This window comes from Oncorhynchus tshawytscha, linkage group LG05 (genome assembly GCF_018296145.1).
Source record: "Oncorhynchus tshawytscha isolate Ot180627B linkage group LG05, Otsh_v2.0, whole genome shotgun sequence".
NCBI lineage: Eukaryota > Metazoa > Chordata > Actinopteri > Salmoniformes > Salmonidae > Oncorhynchus > Oncorhynchus tshawytscha.
In genome coordinates, this window is record NC_056433.1 from 3,170,307 (window position 1) to 3,193,887 (window position 23,581).

At 45.6% G+C, this 23,581-nt stretch overlaps 1 protein-coding gene across 4 annotated transcripts in view; it reads right to left on the bottom strand.

Annotated features, from left to right (window-relative positions):
- myb (v-myb avian myeloblastosis viral oncogene homolog) overlaps positions 1-23,303 on the bottom strand; it is a 75,428-nt gene extending 52,125 nt beyond the window's left edge. For all 4 annotated transcript variants that reach the window (XM_042321332.1, XM_042321331.1, XM_042321330.1 and 1 more), the window contains exon 1: positions 23,149-23,303. In XM_042321332.1, coding sequence (XP_042177266.1) covers positions 23,149-23,288 — 140 coding nt within the window. In that variant the 5' untranslated portion in view covers positions 23,289-23,303. The remainder of the gene's footprint in view (positions 1-23,148) is intronic.
- Between the last annotated feature and the right edge of the window lie 278 nt (positions 23,304-23,581).

Consider the following 23,581-nt stretch of genomic DNA (forward strand, 5'->3'; position numbering starts at 1 on the left):
ATACGGCTGCACAGTACTGTCTCTTATCGATGGCGGTTATGATATTTTTTAGGACCTTGAGCGAGGCTGAGGTGCACCCATGACCAGCTCGGAGACCAGATTGCATAGTGGAGAAGGTACGGTGGGATTCAAAATGGTCGGTAATCTGTTTGTTAACTTGGCTTTCAAAGACCTTAGAAAGGCAGGGTAGAATAGATATAGGTCTGTAGCAGTTTAGGTCTAGAGTGCCCCCCCTTTGACGAGGGGGATGACCGTGGCAGCTTTCCAATCTTTGGGGATCTCAGACGATACAAAAGAGAGGTTGAACAGGCTAGTAATAGGGGTTGCAACAATTTCGGCAGATAATTTTAGAAAGAAAGGGTCCAGATTGTCTAGCTCGTCAGATTTGTAGGGGTCCAGATTTTGCAGCTCTTTCAGAACATTACGGAAGCAGGCAATGAGGCAGTGATCGCTGAGATCTTGATTGAAAACAGTAGAGGTTTATTTGGAGGACAAGTTAGTTAGGATGACATCTATGAGGGTGCCCGTGTTTACGGATTTGGGGTTGTACCTGGTAGGTTCATTGATAATTTGTGTGAGATTGAGGGCATCAAACTTAGATTGTAGGATGGCCGGGGTGTTAAGCATGTCCCAGTTTAGGTCACCTAGCAGCACGAGCTCAGAAAATAGATTGGGGGCAATCAATTCACATATTGTGTCCAGGGCACAGCTGGGGGCAGAGGGTGGTCTATAGCAAGGGGAATTTTTAGAAGTAGAAGCTCGAATTGTTTTGGTACAGACCTGGATAGTAAAACAGAACTCTGCAGGCCGCCCACTTTGGCAGTTCTATCTTGGCGGAAAATATTATAGTTAGGGATGGAAATTTCAGGGTTTTTGGTGGTTTTCCTGAGCCAGGATTCAAAAACGGCTAAGACATCCGGGTTGGCAGAATGTGCTAAAGTGACTGAATTAACCCTAACCTGGGTGACTGAACTAACCCTAACCTGGGTGACTGAATTAACCCTAACCTGAGTGACTGAACTAACCCTAACCTGAGTGACTGAACTAACCCTAACCTGAGTGACTGAACTAACCCTAACCTGAGTGACTGAACTAACCCTAACCTGGGTGACTGTACTAACCCTAACCTGAGTGACTGAACTAACCCTAATCCTAACCTGGGTGACTGAACTAACCCTAACCTGGGTGACTGAACTAACCCTAACCTGGGTGACTGAACTAACCCTAACCTGGGTGACTGAACTAACCCTAACCTGGGTGACTAACCCTAACCTGAGTGACTGAACTAACCCTAACCTGGGTGACTGAACTAACCCTAACCCTAACCTGGGTGACTGAACTAACCCTAACCTGAGTGACTGAACTAACCCTAACCTGGGTGACTGAACTAACCCTAACCTGGGTGACTGAACTAACCCTAACATGAGTGACTGAACTAACCCTAACCTGAGTGACTGAACTAACCCTAACTTGAGTGACTGAACTAACCCTAACCTGGGTGACTGTACTAACCCTAACCTGAGTGACTGAACTAACCCTAATCCTAACCTGGGTGACTGAACTAACCCTAACCTGGGTGACTGAACTAACCCTAACCTGGGTGACTGTACTAACCCTAACCTGAGTGACTGAACTAACCCTAATCCTAACCTGGGTGACTGAACTAACCCTAACCTGGGTGACTGAACTAACCCTAACCGGGTGACTGAACTAACCCTAACCCTAACCTGGGTGACTGAACTAACCCTAACCTGGGTGACTGAACTAACCCTAACCTGAGTGACTGAACTAACCCTAACCTGGGTGACTGAACTAACCTAACCTGGGTGACTGAACTAACCCTAACCTGGGTGACTGAACTAAACCTAACCCTAACATGGGTGACTGAATGAACCCTAACCCTAACCTGGGTGACTGAATTAACCCTAACCTGGGTGACTGAATTAACCCTAACCAGGGTGACTGAATTAACCCTAACCTGAGTGACTGAACTAATCCTAACCTGGGTGACTGAATTAACCCTAACCTGAGTGACTGAACTAACCCTAACCTGGGTGACTGAACTAACCCTAACCTGAGTGACTGAAACAACCATAACCTGAGTAACTGAACTAACCCTAACCCTAACCTGAGTGACTGAATTAACCCTAACCTGGGTGACTGAACTAACCCTAACCTGGGTGACTGAACTAACCCTAACCTGGGTGACTGAACTAACCCTAACCCCAACCTGGGTGACTGAATTAACCCTAACCTGGGTGACTGAACTAACCCTAACTCTAACCTGGGTGACTGAACTAACCCTAACCCTAACCTGAGTGACTGAATTAACCCTAACCTGGGTGACTGAACTAACCCTAACCTGGGTGACTGAATTAACCCTAACCTGGGTGACTGAATTAACCCTAACCTGAGTGACTGAACTAACCCTAACCTGAGTGACTGAACTAACCCTAACCTGGGTGACTGAATTAACCCTAACCTGGGTGACTGAACTAACCCTAACCTGGGTGACTGAACTAACCCTAACCTGGGTGACTGAACTAACCCTAACCTGAGTGACTGAACTAACCCTAACCTGGGTGACTGAACTAACCCTAACCTGAGTGACTGAACTAACCCTAACCTGGGTGACTGAACTAACCCTAACCTGGGTGACTGAACTAACCCTAACCTGAGTGACTGAACTAACCCTAACTTGAGTGACTGAACTAACCCTAACCTGGGTGACTGAACTAACCCTAACCTGGGTGACTGAACTAACCGTAACCTGGGTGACTGAACTAACCCTAACCTGAGTGACTGAACTAACCCTAACTTGAGTGACTGAACTAACCCTAACCTGGGTGACTGTACTAACCCTAACCTGAGTGACTGAACTAACCCTAATCCTAACCTGGGTGACTCAACTAACCCTAACCTGGGTAACTGAACTAACCCTAACCCGGGTGACTGCACTAACCCTAACCTGGGTGACTGAACTAACCCTAACCCTAACCTGGGTGACTGAACTAACCCTAACCTGGGTGACTGAACTAACCCTAACCTGAGTGACTGAACTAACCCTAACCTGGGTGACTGAACTAACCTAACCTGGGTGACTGAACTAACCCTAACCTGGGTGACTGAACTAAACCTAACCTTAACCTGGGTGACTGAATTAACCCTAACCCTAACCTGGGTGACTGAATTAACCCTAACCTGGGTGACTGAATTAACCCTAACCAGGGTGACTGAATTAACCCTAACCTGGGTGACTGAACTAACCCTAACCTAACCTGGGTGACTGAACTAACCCTAACCTGGGTGACTGAACTAACCCTAACCTGAGTGACTGAACTAACCCTAACCTGGGTGACTGAACTAACACTAACCTGGGTGACTGAACTAACCCTAACCTGAGTGACTGAACTAACCCTAACTTGAGTGACTGAACTAACCCTAACCTGGGTGACTGTACTAACCCTAACTTGAGTGACTGAACTAACCCTAATCCTAACCTGGGTGACTGAACTAACCCTAACCTGGGTGACTGAACTAACCCTAACCTGGGTGACTGAACTAACCCTAACTCTAACCTGGGTGACTGAACTAACCCTAACCTGAGTGACTGAATTAACCCTAACCTGGGTGACTGAACTAGCCCTAACCTGGGTGACTGAACTAACCCTAACCTGAGTGACTGAACTAACCCTAACCTGAGTGACTGAACTAACCCTAACCTGGGTGACTGAACTAACCCTAACCTGGGTGACTGAACTAACCCTAACCCTAACCTGGATGACTGAACTAACCCTAACCTGGGTGACTGAACTAACCCTAAACCTAACCTGGGTGACTGAACTAACCCTAACCTGGGTGAGTCATTATAGCAGGGTAGGGTGGTAACAGGGTAACAGAACCAGTCATTATAGCAGGGTAACAGAACCAGTCATTATAGCAGGGTAGGGTGGTAACAAGGTAACAGAACCAGTCATTATAGCAGGGTAGGGTGGTAACAGGGTAACAGAACCAGTCATTATAGCAGTGTAGGGTGGTAACAGGGTAACAGAACCAGTCATTATAGCAGGTAGGGTGGTAACAGGGTAACAGAACCAGTCATTATAGCAGTGTAGGGTGGTAACAGGGTAACAGAACCAGTCATTATAGCAGGTAGGGTGGTAACAGGGTAACAGAACCAGTCATTATAGCAGGGTAACAGAACCAGTCATTATAGCAGGGTAGAGTGGTAACAGGGTAACAGAACCAGTCATTATAGCAGGGTAGATTGGTAACAGGGTAACAGAACCAGTCATTATAGCAGGGTAACAGACCCAGTCATTACAGCAGGGTAGGGTGGTAACAGGTAACAGAACCAGTCATTATAGCAGGGTAGGGTGGTAACAGGGTAACAGAACCAGTCATTATAGCAGGGTAGGGTGGTAACAGGGTAACAGAACCAGTCATTATAGCAGGGTAGGGTGGTAACAGGGTAACAGAACCAGTCAATATAGCAGGGTAGGGTGGTAACAGGGTAACCAAACCAGTCATTGTAGCAGGGTAGGTTGGTAACAAGGTAACAGAACCAGTCATTATAGCAGGGTAGGGTGGTAACAGGGTAACAGAACCAGTCATTATAGCAGGGTAACAGAACCAGTCATTATAGCAGGGTAGGGTGTAACAGGGTAACAGAACCAGTCATTATAGCAGGGTAACAGAACCAGTCATTATAGCAGGGTAGGGGGGTAACAGGGTAACAGAACCAGTCATTATAGCAGGGTAGGGTGGTAACAGGGTAACAGAACCAGTCATTATAGCAGGGTAGAGTGGTAACAGGGTAACAGAACCAGTCATTATAGCAGGGTAGGGTGGTAACAGGGTAACAGAACCAGTCATTATAGCAGGGTAACAGAACCAGTCATTATAGCAGGGTAGGGTGGTAACAGAGTAACAGAACCAGTCATTATAGCAGGGTAGGGTGGTAACAGGGTAACAGAACCAGTCATTATAGCAGGGTAGGGTGGTAACAGCATAACAGAACCAGTCAATATAGCAGGGTAGGGTGGTAACAGGGTAACAGAACCAGTCATTATAACAGGGTAGGGTGGTAACAGGGTAACAGAACCAGTCAATATAGCAGGGTAGGGTGGTAACAGGGTAACAGAACCAGTCATTATAGCAGGGTAGGGGGTAACAGGTAACAGAACCAGTCATTATAGCAGGGTAGGGTGGTAACAGGGTAACAGAACCAGTCATTATAGCAGGGTAGGGTGGTAACAGGGTAGCAGAACCAGTCATTATAGCAGGGTAGGGTGGTAACAGGGTAACAGAACCAGTCATTATAGCAGGGTAACAGGACCAGTCATTATAGCAGGGTAGGGTGGTAACAAGGTAACAGAACCAGTCATTATAGCAGGGTAGGGTATTAACAGGGTAACAGAACCAGTCATTATAGCAGGGTAGAGTGGTAACAGGGTAACAGAACCAGTCATTATAGCAGGGTAGGGTGGTAACAGGGTAACATAACCAGTCATTATAGCAGGGTAACAGAACCAGTCATTATAGCAGGGTAGGGTGGTAACAGGGTAACAGAACCAGTCAATATAGCAGGGTAGGGTGGTAACAGGGTAACAGAACCAGTCATTATAGCAGTGTAGGGTGGTAACAGGGTAACAGAACCAGTCATTATAGCAGGTAGGGTGGTAACAGGGTAACAGAACCAGTCATTATAGCAGGGTAGGGTGGTAACAGGGTAACAGAACCAGTCATTATAGCAGGATAGGGTGGTAACAGGGTAACATAACCAGTCATTACAGTAACAGGGTAACAGAACCAGTCATTATAGCAGGGTAGAGTGGTAACAGGGTAACAGAACCAGTCATTATAGCAGGGAAGGGTGGTAACAGGGTAACAGAACCAGTCATTATAGCAGGGTAACAGAACCAGTCATTATAGCAGGGTAGGGTGGTAACAGGGTAACAGAACCAGTCAATATAGCAGGGTAGGGTGGTAACAGGGTAACAGAACCAGTCATTATAGCAGTGTAGGGTGGTGGTAACAGGGTAACATAACCAGTCATTATAGCAGGTAGGGTGGTAACAGGGTAACAGAACCAGTCATTATAGCAGGGTAGGGTGGTAACAGGGTAACAGAACCAGTCATTATAGCAGGGTAGGGTGGTAACAGGGTAACATAACCAGTCATTATAGCAGGGTAACAGAACCAGTCATTATAGCAGGGTAGGGTGGTAACAGGGTAACAGAACCAGTCAATATAGCAGGGTAGGGTGGTAACAGGGTAACAGAACCAGTCATTATAGCAGGGTAGGGGGTAACAAGGTAACAGAACCAGTCATTATAGCAGGGTAGGGTGGTAACAGGGTCACAGAACCAGTCATTATAGCAGGGTAGGGTGGTAACAGGGTAACAGAACCAGTCATTATAGCAGGGTAGGGTGGTAACAGGGTAACAGAACCAGTCATTATAGCAGTGTAGGGTGGTAACAGGGTAACAGAACCAGTCATTATAGCAGGTAGGGTGGTAACAGGGTAACAGAACCAGTCATTATAGCAGTGTAGGGTGGTAACAGGGTAACAGAACCAGTCATTATAGCAGGTAGGGTGGTAACAGGGTAACAGAACCAGTCATTATAGCAGGGTAACAGAACCAGTCATTATAGCAGGGTAGAGTGGTAACAGGGTAACAGAACCAGTCATTATAGCAGGGTAGGGTGTTAACAGGGTAACAGAACCAGTCATTATAGCAGGGTAGAGTGGTAACAGGGTAACAGAACCAGTCATTATAGCAGGGTAGATTGGTAACAGGGTAACAGAACCAGTCATTATAGCAGGGTAACAGACCCAGTCATTACAGCAGGGTAGGGTGGTAACAGAGTAACAGAACCAGTCATTATAGCAGGGTAGGGTGGTAACAGGGTAACAGAACCAGTCATTATAGCAGGGTAGGGTGGTAACAGGGTAACAGAACCAGTCATTATAGCAGGGTAGGGTGGTAACAGGGTAACAGAACCAGTCAATATAGCAGGGTAGGGTGGTAACAGGGTAACCAAACCAGTCATTGTAGCAGGGTAGGTTGGTAACAAGGTAACAGAACCAGTCATTATAGCAGGGTAGGGTGGTAACAGGGTAACAGAACCAGTCATTATAGCAGGGTAACAGAACCAGTCATTATAGCAGGGTAGGGTGTAACAGGGTAACAGAACCAGTCATTATAGCAGGGTAACAGAACCAGTCATTATAGCAGGGTAGGGTGGTAACAGGGTAACAGAACCAGTCATTATAGCAGGGTAGGGTGGTAACAGGGTAACAGAACCAGTCATTATAGCAGGGTAGAGTGGTAACAGGGTAACAGAACCAGTCATTATAGCAGGGTAGGGTGGTAACACGGTAACATAACCAGTCATTATAGCAGGGTAACAGAACCAGTCATTATAGCAGGGTAGGGTGGTAACAGAGTAACAGAACCAGTCATTATAGCAGGGTAGGGTGGTAACAGGGTAACAGAACCAGTCATTATAGCAGGGTAGGGTGGTAACAGCATAACAGAACCAGTCAATATAGCAGGGTAGGGTGGTAACAGGGTAACAGAACCAGTCATTATAACAGGGTAGGGTGGTAACAGGGTAACAGAACCAGTCATTATAGCAGTGTAGGGTGGTAACAGGGTAACAGAACCAGTCATTATAGCAGGTAGGGTGGTAACAGGGTAACAGAACCAGTCATTATAGCAGGGTAACAGAACCAGTCATTATAGCAGGGTAGAGTGGTAACAGGGTAACAGAACCAGTCATTATAGCAGGGTAGATTGGTAACAGGGTAACAGAACCAGTCATTATAGCAGGGTAACAGACCCAGTCATTACAGCAGGGTAGGGTGGTAACAGAGTAACAGAACCAGTCATTATAGCAGGGTAGGGTGGTAACAGGGTAACAGAACCAGTCATTATAGCAGGGTAGCAGGGGGTGGTAACAGGGTAACAGAACCAGTCATTATAGCAGGGTAGGGTGGTAACAGGGTAACAGAACCAGTCAATATAGCAGGGTAGGGTGGTAACAGGGTAACCAAACCAGTCATTATAGCAGGGTAGGTTGGTAACAAGGTAACAGAACCAGTCATTATAGCAGGGTAGGGTGGTAACAGGGTAACAGAACCAGTCATTATAGCAGGGTAACAGAACCAGTCATTATAGCAGGGTAGGGTGTAACAGGGTAACAGAACCAGTCATTATAGCAGGGTAACAGAACCAGTCATTATAGCAGGGTAGGGTGGTAACAGGGTAACAGAACCAGTCATTATAGCAGGGTAGGGTGGTAACAGGGTAACAGAACCACTCATTATAGCAGGGTAGAGTGGTAACAGGGTAACAGAACCAGTCATTATAGCAGGGTAGGGTGGTAACACGGTAACAGAACCAGTCATTATAGCAGGGTAACAGAACCAGTCATTATAGCAGGGTAGGGTGGTAACAGAGTAACAGAACCAGTCATTATAGCAGGGTAGGGTGGTAACAGGGTAACAGAACCAGTCATTATAGCAGGGTAGGGTGGTAACAGCATAACAGAACCAGTCAATATAGCAGGGTAGGGTGGTAACAGGGTAACAGAACCAGTCATTATAACAGGGTAGGGTGGTAACAGGGTAACAGAACCAGTCAATATAGCAGGGTAGGGTGGCAACAGGGTAACAGAACCAGTCATTATAGCAGGGTAGGGGGGTAACAAGGTAACAGAACCAGTCATTATAGCAGGGTAGGGTGGTAACAGGGTAACAGAACCAGTCATTATAGCAGGGTAGGGTGGTAACAGGGTACAGAACCAGTCATTATAGCAGGGTAGGGTGGTAACAGGGTAACAGAACCAGTCATTATAGCAGGGTAACAGAACCAGTCATTATAGCAGGGTAGGGTGGTAACAAGGTAACAGAACCAGTCATTATAGCAGGGTAGGTATGGTAACAGGGTAACAGAACCAGTCATTATAGCAGGGTAGAGTGGTAACAGGGTAACAGAACCAGTCATTATAGCAGGGTAGGGTGGTAACAGGGTAACAGAACCAGTCATTATAGCAGGGTAGGGGGGTAACAAGGTAACAGAACCAGTCATTATAGCAGGGTAGGGTGGTAACAGGGTCACAGAACCAGTCATTATAGCAGGGTAGGGTGGTAACAGGGTAACAGAACCAGTCATTATAGCAGGGTAGGGTGGTAACAGGGTAACAGAACCAGTCATTATAGCAGTGTAGGGTGGTAACAGGGTAACAGAACCAGTCATTATAGCAGGTAGGGTGGTAACAGGGTAACAGAACCAGTCATTATAGCAGTGTAGGGTGGTAACAGGGTAACAGAACCAGTCATTATAGCAGGTAGGGTGGTAACAGGGTAACAGAACCAGTCATTATAGCAGGGTAACAGAACCAGTCATTATAGCAGGGTAGAGTGGTAACAGGGTAACAGAACCAGTCATTATAGCAGGGTAGGATGTTAACAGGGTAACAGAACCAGTCATTATAGCAGGGTAGAGTGGTAACAGGGTAACAGAACCAGTCATTATAGCAGGGTAGATTGGTAACAGGGTAACAGAACCAGTCATTATAGCAGGGTAACAGACCCAGTCATTACAGCAGGGTAGGGTGGTAACAGAGTAACAGAACCAGTCATTATAGCAGGGTAGGGTGGTAACAGGGTAACAGAACCAGTCATTATAGCAGGGTAGGGTGGTAACAGGGTAACAGAACCAGTCATTATAGCAGGGTAGGGTGGTAACAGGGTAACAGAACCAGTCAATATAGCAGGGTAGGGTGGTAACAGGGTAACCAAACCAGTCATTGTAGCAGGGTAGGTTGGTAACAAGGTAACAGAACCAGTCATTATAGCAGGGTAGGGTGGTAACAGGGTAACAGAACCAGTCATTATAGCAGGGTAACAGAACCAGTCATTATAGCAGGGTAGGGTGTAACAGGGTAACAGAACCAGTCATTATAGCAGGGTAACAGAACCAGTCATTATAGCAGGGTAGGGTGGTAACAGGGTAACAGAACCAGTCATTATAGCAGGGTAGGGTGGTAACAGGGTAACAGAACCACTCATTATAGCAGGGTAGAGTGGTAACAGGGTAACAGAACCAGTCATTATAGCAGGGTAGGGTGGTAACACGGTAACATAACCAGTCATTATAGCAGGGTAACAGAACCAGTCATTATAGCAGGGTAGGGTGGTAACAGAGTAACAGAACCAGTCATTATAGCAGGGTAGGGTGGTAACAGGGTAACAGAACCAGTCATTATAGCAGGGTAGGGTGGTAACAGCATAACAGAACCAGTCAATATAGCAGGGTAGGGTGGTAACAGGGTAACAGAACCAGTCATTATAACAGGGTAGGGTGGTAACAGGGTAACAGAACCAGTCAATATAGCAGGGTAGGGTGGTAACAGGGTAACAGAACCAGTCATTATAGCAGGGTAGGGGGTAACAAGGTAACAGAACCAGTCATTATAGCAGGGTAGGGTGGTAACAGGGTAACAGAACCAGTCATTATAGCAGGGTAGGGTGGTAACAGGGTAGCAGAACCAGTCATTATAGCAGGGTAGGGTGGTAACAGGGTAACAGAACCAGTCATTATAGCAGGGTAACAGGACCAGTCATTATAGCAGGGTAGGGTGGTAACAAGGTAACAGAACCAGTCATTATAGCAGGGTAGGGTATTAACAGGGTAACAGAACCAGTCATTATAGCAGGGTAGAGTGGTAACAGGGTAACAGAACCAGTCATTATAGCAGGGTAGGGTGGTAACAGGGTAACATAACCAGTCATTATAGCAGGGTAACAGAACCAGTCATTATAGCAGGTAGGGTGGTAACAGGGTAACAGAACCAGTCATTATAGCAGGGTAACAGAACCAGTCATTATAGCAGGGTAGAGTGGTAACAGGGTAACAGAACCAGTCATTATAGCAGGGTAGGGTGTTAACAGGGTAACAGAACCAGTCATTATAGCAGGGTAGAGTGGTAACAGGGTAACAGAACCAGTCATTATAGCAGGGTAGATTGGTAACAGGGTAACAGAACCAGTCATTATAGCAGGGTAACAGACCCAGTCATTACAGCAGGGTAGGGTGGTAACAGAGTAACAGAACCAGTCATTATAGCAGGGTAGGGTGGTAACAGGGTAACAGAACCAGTCATTATAGCAGGGTAGGGTGGTAACAGGGTAACAGAACCAGTCATTATAGCAGGGTAGGGTGGTAACAGGGTAACAGAACCAGTCAATATAGCAGGGTAGGGTGGTAACAGGGTAACCAAACCAGTCATTGTAGCAGGGTAGGTTGGTAACAAGGTAACAGAACCAGTCATTATAGCAGGGTAGGGTGGTAACAGGGTAACAGAACCAGTCATTATAGCAGGGTAACAGAACCAGTCATTATAGCAGGGTAGGGTGTAACAGGGTAACAGAACCAGTCATTATAGCAGGGTAACAGAACCAGTCATTATAGCAGGGTAGGGTGGTAACAGGGTAACAGAACCAGTCATTATAGCAGGGTAGGGTGGTAACAGGGTAACAGAACCACTCATTATAGCAGGGTAGAGTGGTAACAGGGTAACAGAACCAGTCATTATAGCAGGGTAGGGTGGTAACACGGTAACATAACCAGTCATTATAGCAGGGTAACAGAACCAGTCATTATAGCAGGGTAGGGTGGTAACAGAGTAACAGAACCAGTCATTATAGCAGGGTAGGGTGGTAACAGGGTAACAGAACCAGTCATTATAGCAGGGTAGGGTGGTAACAGCATAACAGAACCAGTCAATATAGCAGGGTAGGGTGGTAACAGGGTAACAGAACCAGTCATTATAACAGGGTAGGGTGGTAACAGGGTAACAGAACCAGTCAATATAGCAGGGTAGGGTGGTAACAGGGTAACAGAACCAGTCATTATAGCAGGGTAGGGGGTAACAAGGTAACAGAACCAGTCATTATAGCAGGGTAGGGTGGTAACAGGGTAACAGAACCAGTCATTATAGCAGGGTAGGGTGGTAACAGGGTAGCAGAACCAGTCATTATAGCAGGGTAGTGTGGTAACAGGGTAACAGAACCAGTCATTATAGCAGGGTAACAGGACCAGTCATTATAGCAGGGTAGGGTGGTAACAAGGTAACAGAACCAGTCATTATAGCAGGGTAGGGTGTTAACAGGGTAACAGAACCAGTCATTATAGCAGGGTAGAGTGGTAACAGGGTAACAGAACCAGTCATTATAGCAGGGTAGGGTGGTAACAGGGTAACATAACCAGTCATTATAGCAGGGTAACAGAACCAGTCATTATAGCAGGGTAGGGTGGTAACAGGGTAACAGAACCAGTCAATATAGCAGGGTAGGGTGGTAACAGGGTAACAGAACCAGTCATTATAGCAGTGTAGGGTGGTAACAGGGTAACAGAACCAGTCATTATAGCAGGTAGGGTGGTAACCAGGGTAACAGTAACAGAACCAGTCATTATAGCAGGGTAGGGTGGTAACAGGGTAACAGAACCAGTCATTATAGCAGGGTAGGGTGGTAACAGGGTAACATAACCAGTCATTATAGCAGGGTAACAGAACCAGTCATTATAGCAGGGTAGGGTGGTAACAGGGTAACCGAACCAGTCAATATAGCAGGGTAGGGTGGTAACAGGGTAACAGAACCAGTCATTATAGCAGGGTAGGGGGGTAACAAGGTAACAGAACCAGTCATTATAGCAGGGTAGGGTGGTAACAGGGTCACAGAACCAGTCATTATAGCAGGGTAGGGTGGTAACAGGGTAACAGAACCAGTCATTATAGCAGGGTAGGGTGGTAACAGGGTAACAGAACCAGTCATTATAGCAGTGTAGGGTGGTAACAGGGTAACAGAACCAGTCATTATAGCAGGTAGGGTGGTAACAGGGTAACAGAACCAGTCATTATAGCAGTGTAGGGTGGTAACAGGGTAACAGAACCAGTCATTATAGTAGGTAGGGTGGTAACAGGGTAACAGAACCAGTCATTATAGCAGGGTAACAGAACCAGTCATTATAGCAGGGTAGAGTGGTAACAGGGTAACAGAACCAGTCATTATAGCAGGGTAGGGTGTTAACAGGGTAACAGAACCAGTCATTATAGCAGGGTAGAGTGGTAACAGGGTAACAGAACCAGTCATTATAGCAGGGTAGATTGGTAACAGGGTAACAGAACCAGTCATTATAGCAGGGTAACAGACCCAGTCATTACAGCAGGGTAGGGTGGTAACAGAGTAACAGAACCAGTCATTATAGCAGGGTAGGGTGGTAACAGGGTAACAGAACCAGTCATTATAGCAGGGTAGGGTGGTAACAGGGTAACAGAACCAGTCATTATAGCAGGGTAGGGTGGTAACAGGGTAACAGAACCAGTCAATATAGCAGGGTAGGGTGGTAACAGGGTAACCAAACCAGTCATTGTAGCAGGGTAGGTTGGTAACAAGGTAACAGAACCAGTCATTATAGCAGGGTAGGGTGGTAACAGGGTAACAGAACCAGTCATTATAGCAGGGTAACAGAACCAGTCATTATAGCAGGGTAGGGTGTAACAGGGTAACAGAACCAGTCATTATAGCAGGGTAACAGAACCAGTCATTATAGCAGGGTAGGGTGGTAACAGGGTAACAGAACCACTCATTATAGCAGGGTAGAGTGGTAACAGGGTAACAGAACCAGTCATTATAGCAGGGTAGGGTGGTAACACGGTAACATAACCAGTCATTATAGCAGGGTAACAGAACCAGTCATTATAGCAGGGTAGGGTGTTAACAGAGTAACAGAACCAGTCATTATAGCAGGGTAGGGTGGTAACAGGGTAACAGAACCAGTCATTATAGCAGGGTAGGGTGGTAACAGCATAACAGAACCAGTCAATATAGCAGGGTAGGGTGGTAACAGGGTAACAGAACCAGTCATTATAACAGGGTAGGGTGGTAACAGGGTAACAGAACCAGTCAATATAGCAGGGTAGGGTGGTAACAGGGTAACAGAACCAGTCATTATAGCAGGGTAGGGGGTAACAAGGTAACAGAACCAGTCATTATAGCAGGGTAGGGTGGTAACAGGGTAACAGAACCAGTCATTATAGCAGGGTAACAGAACCAGTCGTTATAGCAGCATAGGGTGGTAACAGGGTCACAGAACCAGTCATTATAGCAGGGTAGGGTGGTAACAGGGTAACAGAACCAGTCATTATAGCAGAGTAGGGTGGTAACAGGGTAACAGAACAAGTCATTATAGCAGGGTAACAGAACCAGTCATTATAGCAGGGTAGGGTGGTAACAAGGTAACAGAACCAGTCATTATAGCAGGGTAGGGTATTAACAGGGTAACAGAACCAGTCATTATAGCAGGGTAGAGTGGTAACAGGGTAACAGAACCAGTCATTATAGCAGGGTAACAGACCCAGTCATTACAGCAGGGTAGGGTGGTAACAGAGTAACAGAACCAGTCATTATAGCAGGGTAGGGTGGTAACAGGGTAACAGAACCAGTCATTATAGCAGGGTAGGGTGGTAACAGGGTAACAGAACCAGTCATTATAGCAGGGTAGGGTGGTAACAGGGTAACAGAACCAGTCATTATAGCAGGGTAGGGAGGTAACAAGGTAACAGAACCAGTCATTATAGCAGGGTAGGGTGGTAACAGGGTAACAGAACCAGTCATTATAGCAGGGTAGGGTGGTAACAGGGTAACATAACCAGTCATTATAGCAGGGTAGGGGGTAACAAGGTAACAGAACCAGTCATTATAGCAGGGTAGGGTGGTAACAGGGTAACAGAACCAGTCATTATAGCAGGGTAACAGAACCAGTCGTTATAGCAGGGTAGGGTGGTAACAGGGTCACAGAACCAGTCATTATAGCAGGGTAGGGTGGTAACAGGGTAACAGAACCAGTCATTATAGCAGGGTAGGGTGGTAACAGGGTAACAGAACCAGTCATTATAGCAGGGTAACAGAACCAGTCATTATAGCAGGGTAGGGTGGTAACAGGGTAACAGAACCAGTCATTATAGCAGTGTAGGGTGGTAACAGGGTAACAGAACCAGTCATTATAGCAGGTAGGGTGGTAACAGGGTAACAGAACCAGTCATTATAGCAGGGTAGGGTGGTAACAGGGTAACAGAACCAGTCATTATAGCAGGGTAGGGTGGTAACAGGGTAACAGAACCAGTCATTATAGCAGGGTAGGGTGGTAACAGGGTAACAGAACCAGTCAATATAGCAGGGTAGGGTGGTAACAGGGTAACCGAACCAGTCATTGTAGCAGGGTAGGTTGGTAACAAGGTAACAGAACCAGTCATTATAGCAGGGTAGGGTGGTAACAGGGTAACAGAACCAGTCATTATAGCAGGGTAACAGAACCAGTCATTATAGCAGGGTAGGGTGGCAACAGGGTAACAGAACCAGTCATTATAGCAGGGTAGATTGGTAACAGGGTAACAGAACCAGTCATTATAGCAGGGTAACAGACCCAGTCATTACAGCAGGGTAGGGTGGTAACAGAGTAACAGAACCAGTCATTATAGCAGGGTAGGGTGGTAACAGGGTAACAGAACCAGTCATTATAGCAGGGTAGGGTGGTAACAGGGTAACAGAACCAGTCATTATAGCAGGGTAGGGTGGAAACAGGGTAACAGAACCAGTCAATATAGCAGGGTAGGGTGGTAACAGGGTAACCGAACCAGTCATTGTAGCAGGGTAGGTTGGTAACAAGGTAACAGAACCAGTCATTATAGCAGGGTAGGGTGGTAACAGGGTAACAGAACCAGTCATTATAGCAGGGTAACAGAACCAGTCATTATAGCAGGGTAGGGTGTAACAGGGTAACAGAACCAGTCATTATAGCAGGGTAGGGTGGTAACAGGGTAACAGAACCAGTCATTATAGCAGGGTAGGGAGGTAACAAGGTAACAGAACCAGTCATTATAGCAGGGTAACAGACCCAGTCATTACAGCAGGGTAGGGTGGTAACAGAGTAACAGAACCAGTCATTATAGCAGGGTAGGGTGGTAACAGGGTAACAGAACCAGTCATTATAGCAGGGTAGGGTGGTAACAGGGTAACAGAACCAGTCATTATAGCAGGGTAGGGTGGTAACAGGGTAACAGAACCAGTCATTATAGCAGGGTAGGGAGGTAACAAGGTAACAGAACCAGTCATTATAGCAGGGTAGGGTGGTAACAGGGTAACAGAACCAGTCATTATAGCAGGGTAGGGTGGTAACAGGGTAACATAACCAGTCATTATAGCAGGGTAGGGGGTAACAAGGTAACAGAACCAGTCATTATAGCAGGGTAGGGTGGTAACAGGGTAACAGAACCAGTCATTATAGCAGGGTAACAGAACCAGTCGTTATAGCAGGGTAGGGTGGTAACAGGTCACAGAACCAGTCATTATAGCAGGGTAGGGTGGTAACAGGGTAACAGAACCAGTCATTATAGCAGGGTAGGGTGGTAACAGGGTAACAGAACCAGTCATTATACCAGGGTAACAGAACCAGTCATTATAGCAGGGTAGGGTGGTAACAGGGTAACAGAACCAGTCATTATAGCAGTGTAGGGTGGTAAAAGGGTAACAGAACCAGTCATTATAGCAGGTAGGGTGGTAACAGGGTAACAGAACCAGTCATTATAGCAGGGTAGGGTGGTAACAGGGTAACAGAACCAGTCATTATAGCAGGGTAGGGTGGTAACAGGGTAACATAACCAGTCATTATAGCAGGGTAACAGAACCAGTCATTATAGCAGGGTAGGGTGGCAACAGGGTAACAGAACCAGTCAATATAGCAGGGTAGGGTGGTAACAGGGTAACAGAACCAGTCATTATAGCAGGGTAGGGAGGTAACAAGGTAACAGAACCAGTCATTATAGCAGGGTAGGGTGGTAACAGGGTAACAGAACCAGTCATTATAGCAGGGTAACAGAACCAGTCGTTATAGCAGGGTAGGGTGGTAACAGGGTCACAGAAACAGTCATTATAGCAGGGTAGGGTGGTAACAGGGTAACAGAACCAGTCATTATAGCAGGGTAGGGTGGTAACAGGGTAACAGAACCAGTCATTATACCAGGGTAACAGAACCAGTCATTATAGCAGGGTAGGGTGGTAACAGGGTAACAGAACCAGTCATTATTGCAGGGTAGGGTGTTAACAGGGTAACAGAACCAGTCATTATAGCAGGGTAGATTGGTAACAGGGTAACAGAACCAGTCATTATAGCAGGGTAACAGACCCAGTCATTACAGCAGGGTAGGGTGGTAACAGAGTAACAGAACCAGTCATTATAGCAGGGTAGGGTGGTAACAGGGTAACAGAACCAGTCATTATAGCAGGGTAGGGTGGTAACAGGGTAACAGAACCAGTCATTATAGCAGGGTAGGGTGGTAACAGGGTAACAGAACCAGTCAATATAGCAGGGTAGGGTGGTAACAGGGTAACCGAACCAGTCATTGTAGCAGGGTAGGGTGGTAACAGGGTAACAGAACCAGCCATTATAGCAGGGTAGGGTGGTAACAGGGTAACAGAACCAGTCATTATAGCAGGGTAACAGAACCAGTCATTATAGCAGGGTAGGGTGTAACAGGGTAACAGAACCAGTCATTATAGCAGGGTAACAGAACCAGTCATTATAGCAGGGTAGGGTGGTAACAGGGTAACAGAACCAGTCATTATAGCAGGGTAGGGTGGTAACAGGGTAACAGAACCACTCATTATAGCAGGGTAGAGTGGTAACAGGGTAACAGAACCAGTCATTATAGCAGGGTAGGGTGGTAACACGGTAACAGAACCAGTCATTATAGCAGGGTAACAGAACCAGTCATTATAGCAGGGTAGGGTGGTAACAGAGTAACAGAACCAGTCATTATAGCAGGGTAGGGTAGTAACAGGGTAACAGAACCAGTCATTATAGCAGGGTAGGGTGGTAACAGCATAACAGAACCAGTCAATATAGCAGGGTAGGGTGGTAATAGGGTAACAGAACCAGTCATTATAACAGGGTAGGGTGGTAACAGGGTAACAGAACCAGTCAATATAGCAGGGTAGGGTGGTAACAGGGTAACAGAACCAGTCATTATAGCAGGGTAGGGTGGTAACAGGGTAACAGAACCAGTCATTATAGCAGGGTAACAGAACCAGTCATTATAGCAGGGTAGGGTGTAACAGGGTAACAGAACCAGTCATTATAGCAGGGTAACAGAACCAGTCATTATAGCAGGGTAGGGTGGTAACAGGGTAACAGAACCAGTCATTATAGCAGGGTAGGGTGGTAACAGGGTAACAGAACCACTCATTATAGCAGGGTAGAGTGGTAACAGGGTAACAGAACCAGTCATTATAGCAGGGTAGGGTGGTAACACGGTAACAGAACCAGTCATTATAGCAGGGTAACAGAACCAGTCATTATAGCAGGGTAGGGTGGTAACAGAGTAACAGAACCAGTCATTATAGCAGGGTAGGGTAGTAACAGGGTAACAGAACCAGTCATTATAGCAGGGTAGGGTGGTAACAGCATAACAGAACCAGTCAATATAGCAGGGTAGGGTGGTAACAGGGTAACAGAACCAGTCATTATAACAGGGTAGGGTGGTAACAGGGTAACAGAACCAGTCAATATAGCAGGGTAGGGTGGTAACAGGGTAACAGAACCAGTCATTATAGCAGGGTAGGGTGGTAACAGGGTAACAGAACCAGTCATTAAAGCAGGGTAACAGAACCAGTCATTATAGCAGGGTAGGGTGGTAACAAGGTAACAGAACCAGTCATTATAGCAGGGTAAAAGAACCAGTCATTATAGCAGGGTAGGGTGGTAACAAGGTAACAGAACCAGTCATTATAGCAGGGTAGGGTGGTAACAGGTTAACAGAACCAGTCATTATAGCAGGGTAACAGAACCAGTCAATATAGCAGGGTAGAGTGGTAACAGGGTAACAGAACCAGTCATTATAACAGGGTAGGGTGGTAAGAGGGTAACAGAGTCAGTCAATATAGCAGGGTAGGGTGGTAACAGGGTAACATAACCAGTCATTATAGCAGGGTAACAGAACCAGTCATTACAGCAGGGTAGGGTGGTACCAGGATAACAGAACCAGTCATTATAGCAGGGTAGGGTGGTAACAGGGTAACAGAACCAGTCATTATAGCAGGGTAACAGAACCAGTCATTATAGCAGGGTAGGGTGGTACCAGGGTAACAGAACCAGTCATTATAGCAGGGTAGGATGGTAACAGGGTAACAGAACCAGTCATTATAGCAGGTAGGGTGGTACCAGGGTAACAGAACCAGTCGTTATAGCAGGGTAACAGAACCAGTCATTTAAGCAGGGTAGGGTGGTAACAGGGTAACAGAACCAGACATTATAGCAGGGTAGAGTGCAGTCAGTCTATACAAGCGAACACACACATACACTCTGACAAACTGGTTGTGGTGTTTTTGGTTTCCACAGAAACCCCAGGTGATCTGGCATGGCAGGTAAAGGTACACCTGATTATATTAACATGACCCTGTCGTGGTCCTGTTCAGACCTGCTCCAGGTACACACACACACACACACGCACACACACACACACACACACAGTCAGCAAAACACACACACACACAGATAAACAATATCACCTCCACCCCAGAGCCAATAAGATGCCAGAACAAGGTGGAAGCCAGAGAGACTCCTTTGTGTGACAGTAAAGGAGAACAGCAACCCACAGTGTGTGTTTACTACAGTATAAAGGAGAACATTAACCCACGGTGTGTGTTTACTACAGTATAAAGGAGAACATTAACCCACGGTGTGTGTTTACTACAGTATAAAGGAGAACAGTAACCCACTGTGTTTACTACAGTATAAAGGAGAACAGTAACCCACTGTGTGTTTACTACAGTATAAAGGAGAACAGCAACCCATGTTTACTACAGTATAAAGGAGAACAGTAACCCACGGTGTGTGTTTACTACAGTATAAAGGAGAACAGTAACCCACTGTGTTTACTACAGTATAAAGGAGAACAGTAACCCACTGTGTGTTTACTACAGTATAAAGGAGAACATTAACCCACGGTGTGTGTTTACTACAGTATAAAGGAGAACAGTAACCCACTGTGTTTACTACAGTATAAAGGAGAACAGTAACCCACTGTGTGTTTACTACAGTATAAAGGAGAACAGCAACCCACGGTGTGTGTTTACTACAGTATAAAGGAGAACAGCAACCCACGGTGTGTGTTTACTACAGTATAAAGGAGAACATTAACCCACTGTGTGTTTACTACAGTATAAAGGAGAACAGCAACCCATGTTTACTACAGTATAAAGGAGAACAGTAACCCACGGTGTGTGTTTACTACAGTATAAAGGAGAACAGTAACGCATGTTTACTACAGTATAAAGGAGAACAGTAACCCACGGTGTGTGTTTACTACAGTGTAAAGGAGAACAGCAACCCACGGTGTGTGTTTACTACAGTATAAAGGAGAACAGTAACCCATGTTTACTACAGTATATAGGAGAACAGTAACCCACGGTGTGTGTTTACTACAGTATAAAGGAGAACAGTAACCCACGGTGTGTGTTTACTACAGTATAAAGGAGAACAGTAACCCACGGTGTGTGTTTACTACAGTATAAAGGAGAACAGTAACCCACGGTGTGTGTTTACTACAGTATAAAGGAGAACAGTAACCCACGGTGTGTGTTTACTACAGTATAAAGGAGAACAGCAACCCACGGTGTGTGTTTACTACAGTATAAAGGAGAACAGTAACCCACGGTGTGTGTTTACTACAGTATAAAGGAGAACAGTAACCCATGGTGTTTTTTGTCCATTAAGGTGTTTTTTTGTCCATTAAAATAACATCAAATTGATCAGAAATACAGTGTAGACATTGTTAGTGTTGTAAATGACTATTGTAGCTGGAAACGGCTGATTTTTAATGGAATATCTACATAGGCGTACAGAGTCCCATTATCAGCAACCATCACTCCTGTGTGCCAATTGCACGTTGCGATAGCTAATCCAAGTTTATCATTTTAAAAGGCAAATTGATCATTAGAAAACCCTTTTGCAATGATGTTATCACAGCTGAAAACTGTTGTCCTGATTAAAGAAGCAATAAAACTGGCCTTCTTTAGACTAGTTGAGTATCTGGAGCATCAGCATTTGTGGGTTCGATTACAGGCTCAAAATAGCCAGAAAAAAGACCTTTCTTCTGAAACTCATCAGTCTATTCTTGTTCTGACAAATGAAGGCTATTCCATGTGAGAAATCGCCAAGAAACTGAAGATCTCGACGCCTTCGAAAGTCCTCAACTGGCAGCTTCTTTAAATAGTACGCTCAAAACACCTCAACGTCAACAGTGAAGAGACGACTCTGGGTTGATTACATCATAACTATGTAATAACATATATGGAGTCATTTAGTAACCAAAAAAGTTTTAAACAAAACCAAATATATTTTAAAATTGAGATTCTTCAAAGTAGCCACCCTTTGCCTTGATGACACCTTTCAACACTCTTGGAATTCTCTCAACCAGCTTCATGAGGTAGTAACCTGGAATGCATTTTAATTAACAGGTGTGCCTTGTTAAAAGTAATTTGTGGAATTTATTTTCTTCTTAATGAGTTTGAGCCAATCAGTTGTGACAAGGTAGGGATGGTTTACAGAAGATTGCCCTATTTGGTAAAAGACCAAGTCCATATTATGGCCAGAACAGATCAAATAATTAAAGAGAAACGACAGTCCATCATTACTTTAAGACATGAAGGTCAGTCAATAAGGAAAATGTCAAGAACTTTAAAAGTTTCTTCAAGTGCAGTCGAAAAAACCATCAAGCGCTATGATGAAACTGGCTCTCATGAGGACCGCAACAGGAATGGAAGACCCAGAGTTACCTCTGCTGCAGAGGATAAGTTCATTAGAGTTATCAGCCTCAGAAATTGCAGCCCAAATAAATGCTTCACAGAGTTCAAGTAACAAACACATCTCAACATCAACTGTTCAGAGGAGACTGTGTGAATCAGACCTTCAGGGTCAATTTGCTGCAAAGAAACCACTACTAAAGGACACCAATATAAGAAGAGACTTGCTTGGGCCAAGAAACACGAGCAATGGACATTAGACCAGAGGAAATTTGTCCTTTGGTCTGATGAGTCCAAATGTGAGATTTTTGAATCCAACTGCAGTGTCTTTGTGAGACGCAGAGTAGGTGAACGGATGATCTCCGCATGTGTGGATCGCACTGTGAAGCATGGAGGAGAAGGTGTGATGGAGTAGGAATGCTTTGCTGCTGAAGGAAAAACAGCCAACAAGTGCTCAGCATATGTGGGAACTCCTTCAAGACTCTAGGAAAGCATTCCTCATGAAGCTGGTTGAGAGAATGGCAAAAACTGTAATCAAGGCAAAGGGTGGCTACTTTGAAGAATCTCAAATATAAAATATATTTTGATTTGTTACATGATTACATATTTGATTGTTTTGATGTCTTCACTATATTCTACAGTGTACAAAATAGTGACGTGGTATGGAAAATATTGTATTTTTTATTTCGTTTTTTTATTCTGCTTTTTTCAGGGATGCTACAGCAACCTCAGAGAGAGAGAGAGAGGCAGAGAGAGAGAGAGGGGGGGAGAGAGAGAGGCAGAGAGAGAGAGGGGGAGAGAGAGAGAGGCAGAGAGAGAGGCATAGAGAGAGAGGCAGAGAGAGAGAGAGGGATAGAGAGAGGCAGAAAGAGAGAGAGGGATAGAGAGAGAGGCAGAAAGAGAGAGAGAGAGGCAGAGGTAGAGAGTGAGAGAGGGGCAGAGAGAGAGAGAGAGAGACAGAGAGGCAGAGAGAGAGAGAGAGAGAGAGTGTGTCACTAGCGCAGCGAAGGAGCGTGAGGCGAACACATGCCAGATGACTACCAGCACCTGTTATCTGAGCAAGACAGAACAAAACTACATATCCTCTCAAAAATAAAATCTCTCTGTTAGCAGCACAAAATAAAGTGTTTAAACAACTTCTAACTCCAACCGCAACAATGCAGGAAATAGAAACATAATTTTAAGTCAGTTGTTGAGAGACAAATATAAATTAAATGATAGTCCATCTAAAAGCCCAGACAGCAGCTTCTGTAGTGTAGTATTTGTAGTTATTCTACCTGTGTCTTGGCCGCCTGGCCATGTGAAGGGTAGTTTCTGTAGAGAGCAACTCGATGTCCGTGTTCTCTCTGAGCGCTGCGGTGCCGTTCTGTTCTGACTGTCTCTCCTGTCTGCCGAGGAAGAAGGAGCAGGTTGACATTAAAATAGTGAAGGATCACGCAGGCTTGTAAACAGAGCGGAAAGCCACGAGTCCCGCTATAGCCCCTCCTCCTCCCTACCTCCTCACCTTCCTCCTCCTCCTGCAACTCGCTCCGTTTGGCGCCCTGACATAGGCGCGTATTCCTTACCCTTTCCGCGCTTAAACTCTGTCGCTACTTTTCAAGAGGTTCATTCTAGTTTTTCTTGGAGAAAAAAATAGTAAATTGTGGACAGGGAACGGGGTATCTGACGACAATGTAAACAATTGTGGACTTAATGTTTTGGCATGGAGTT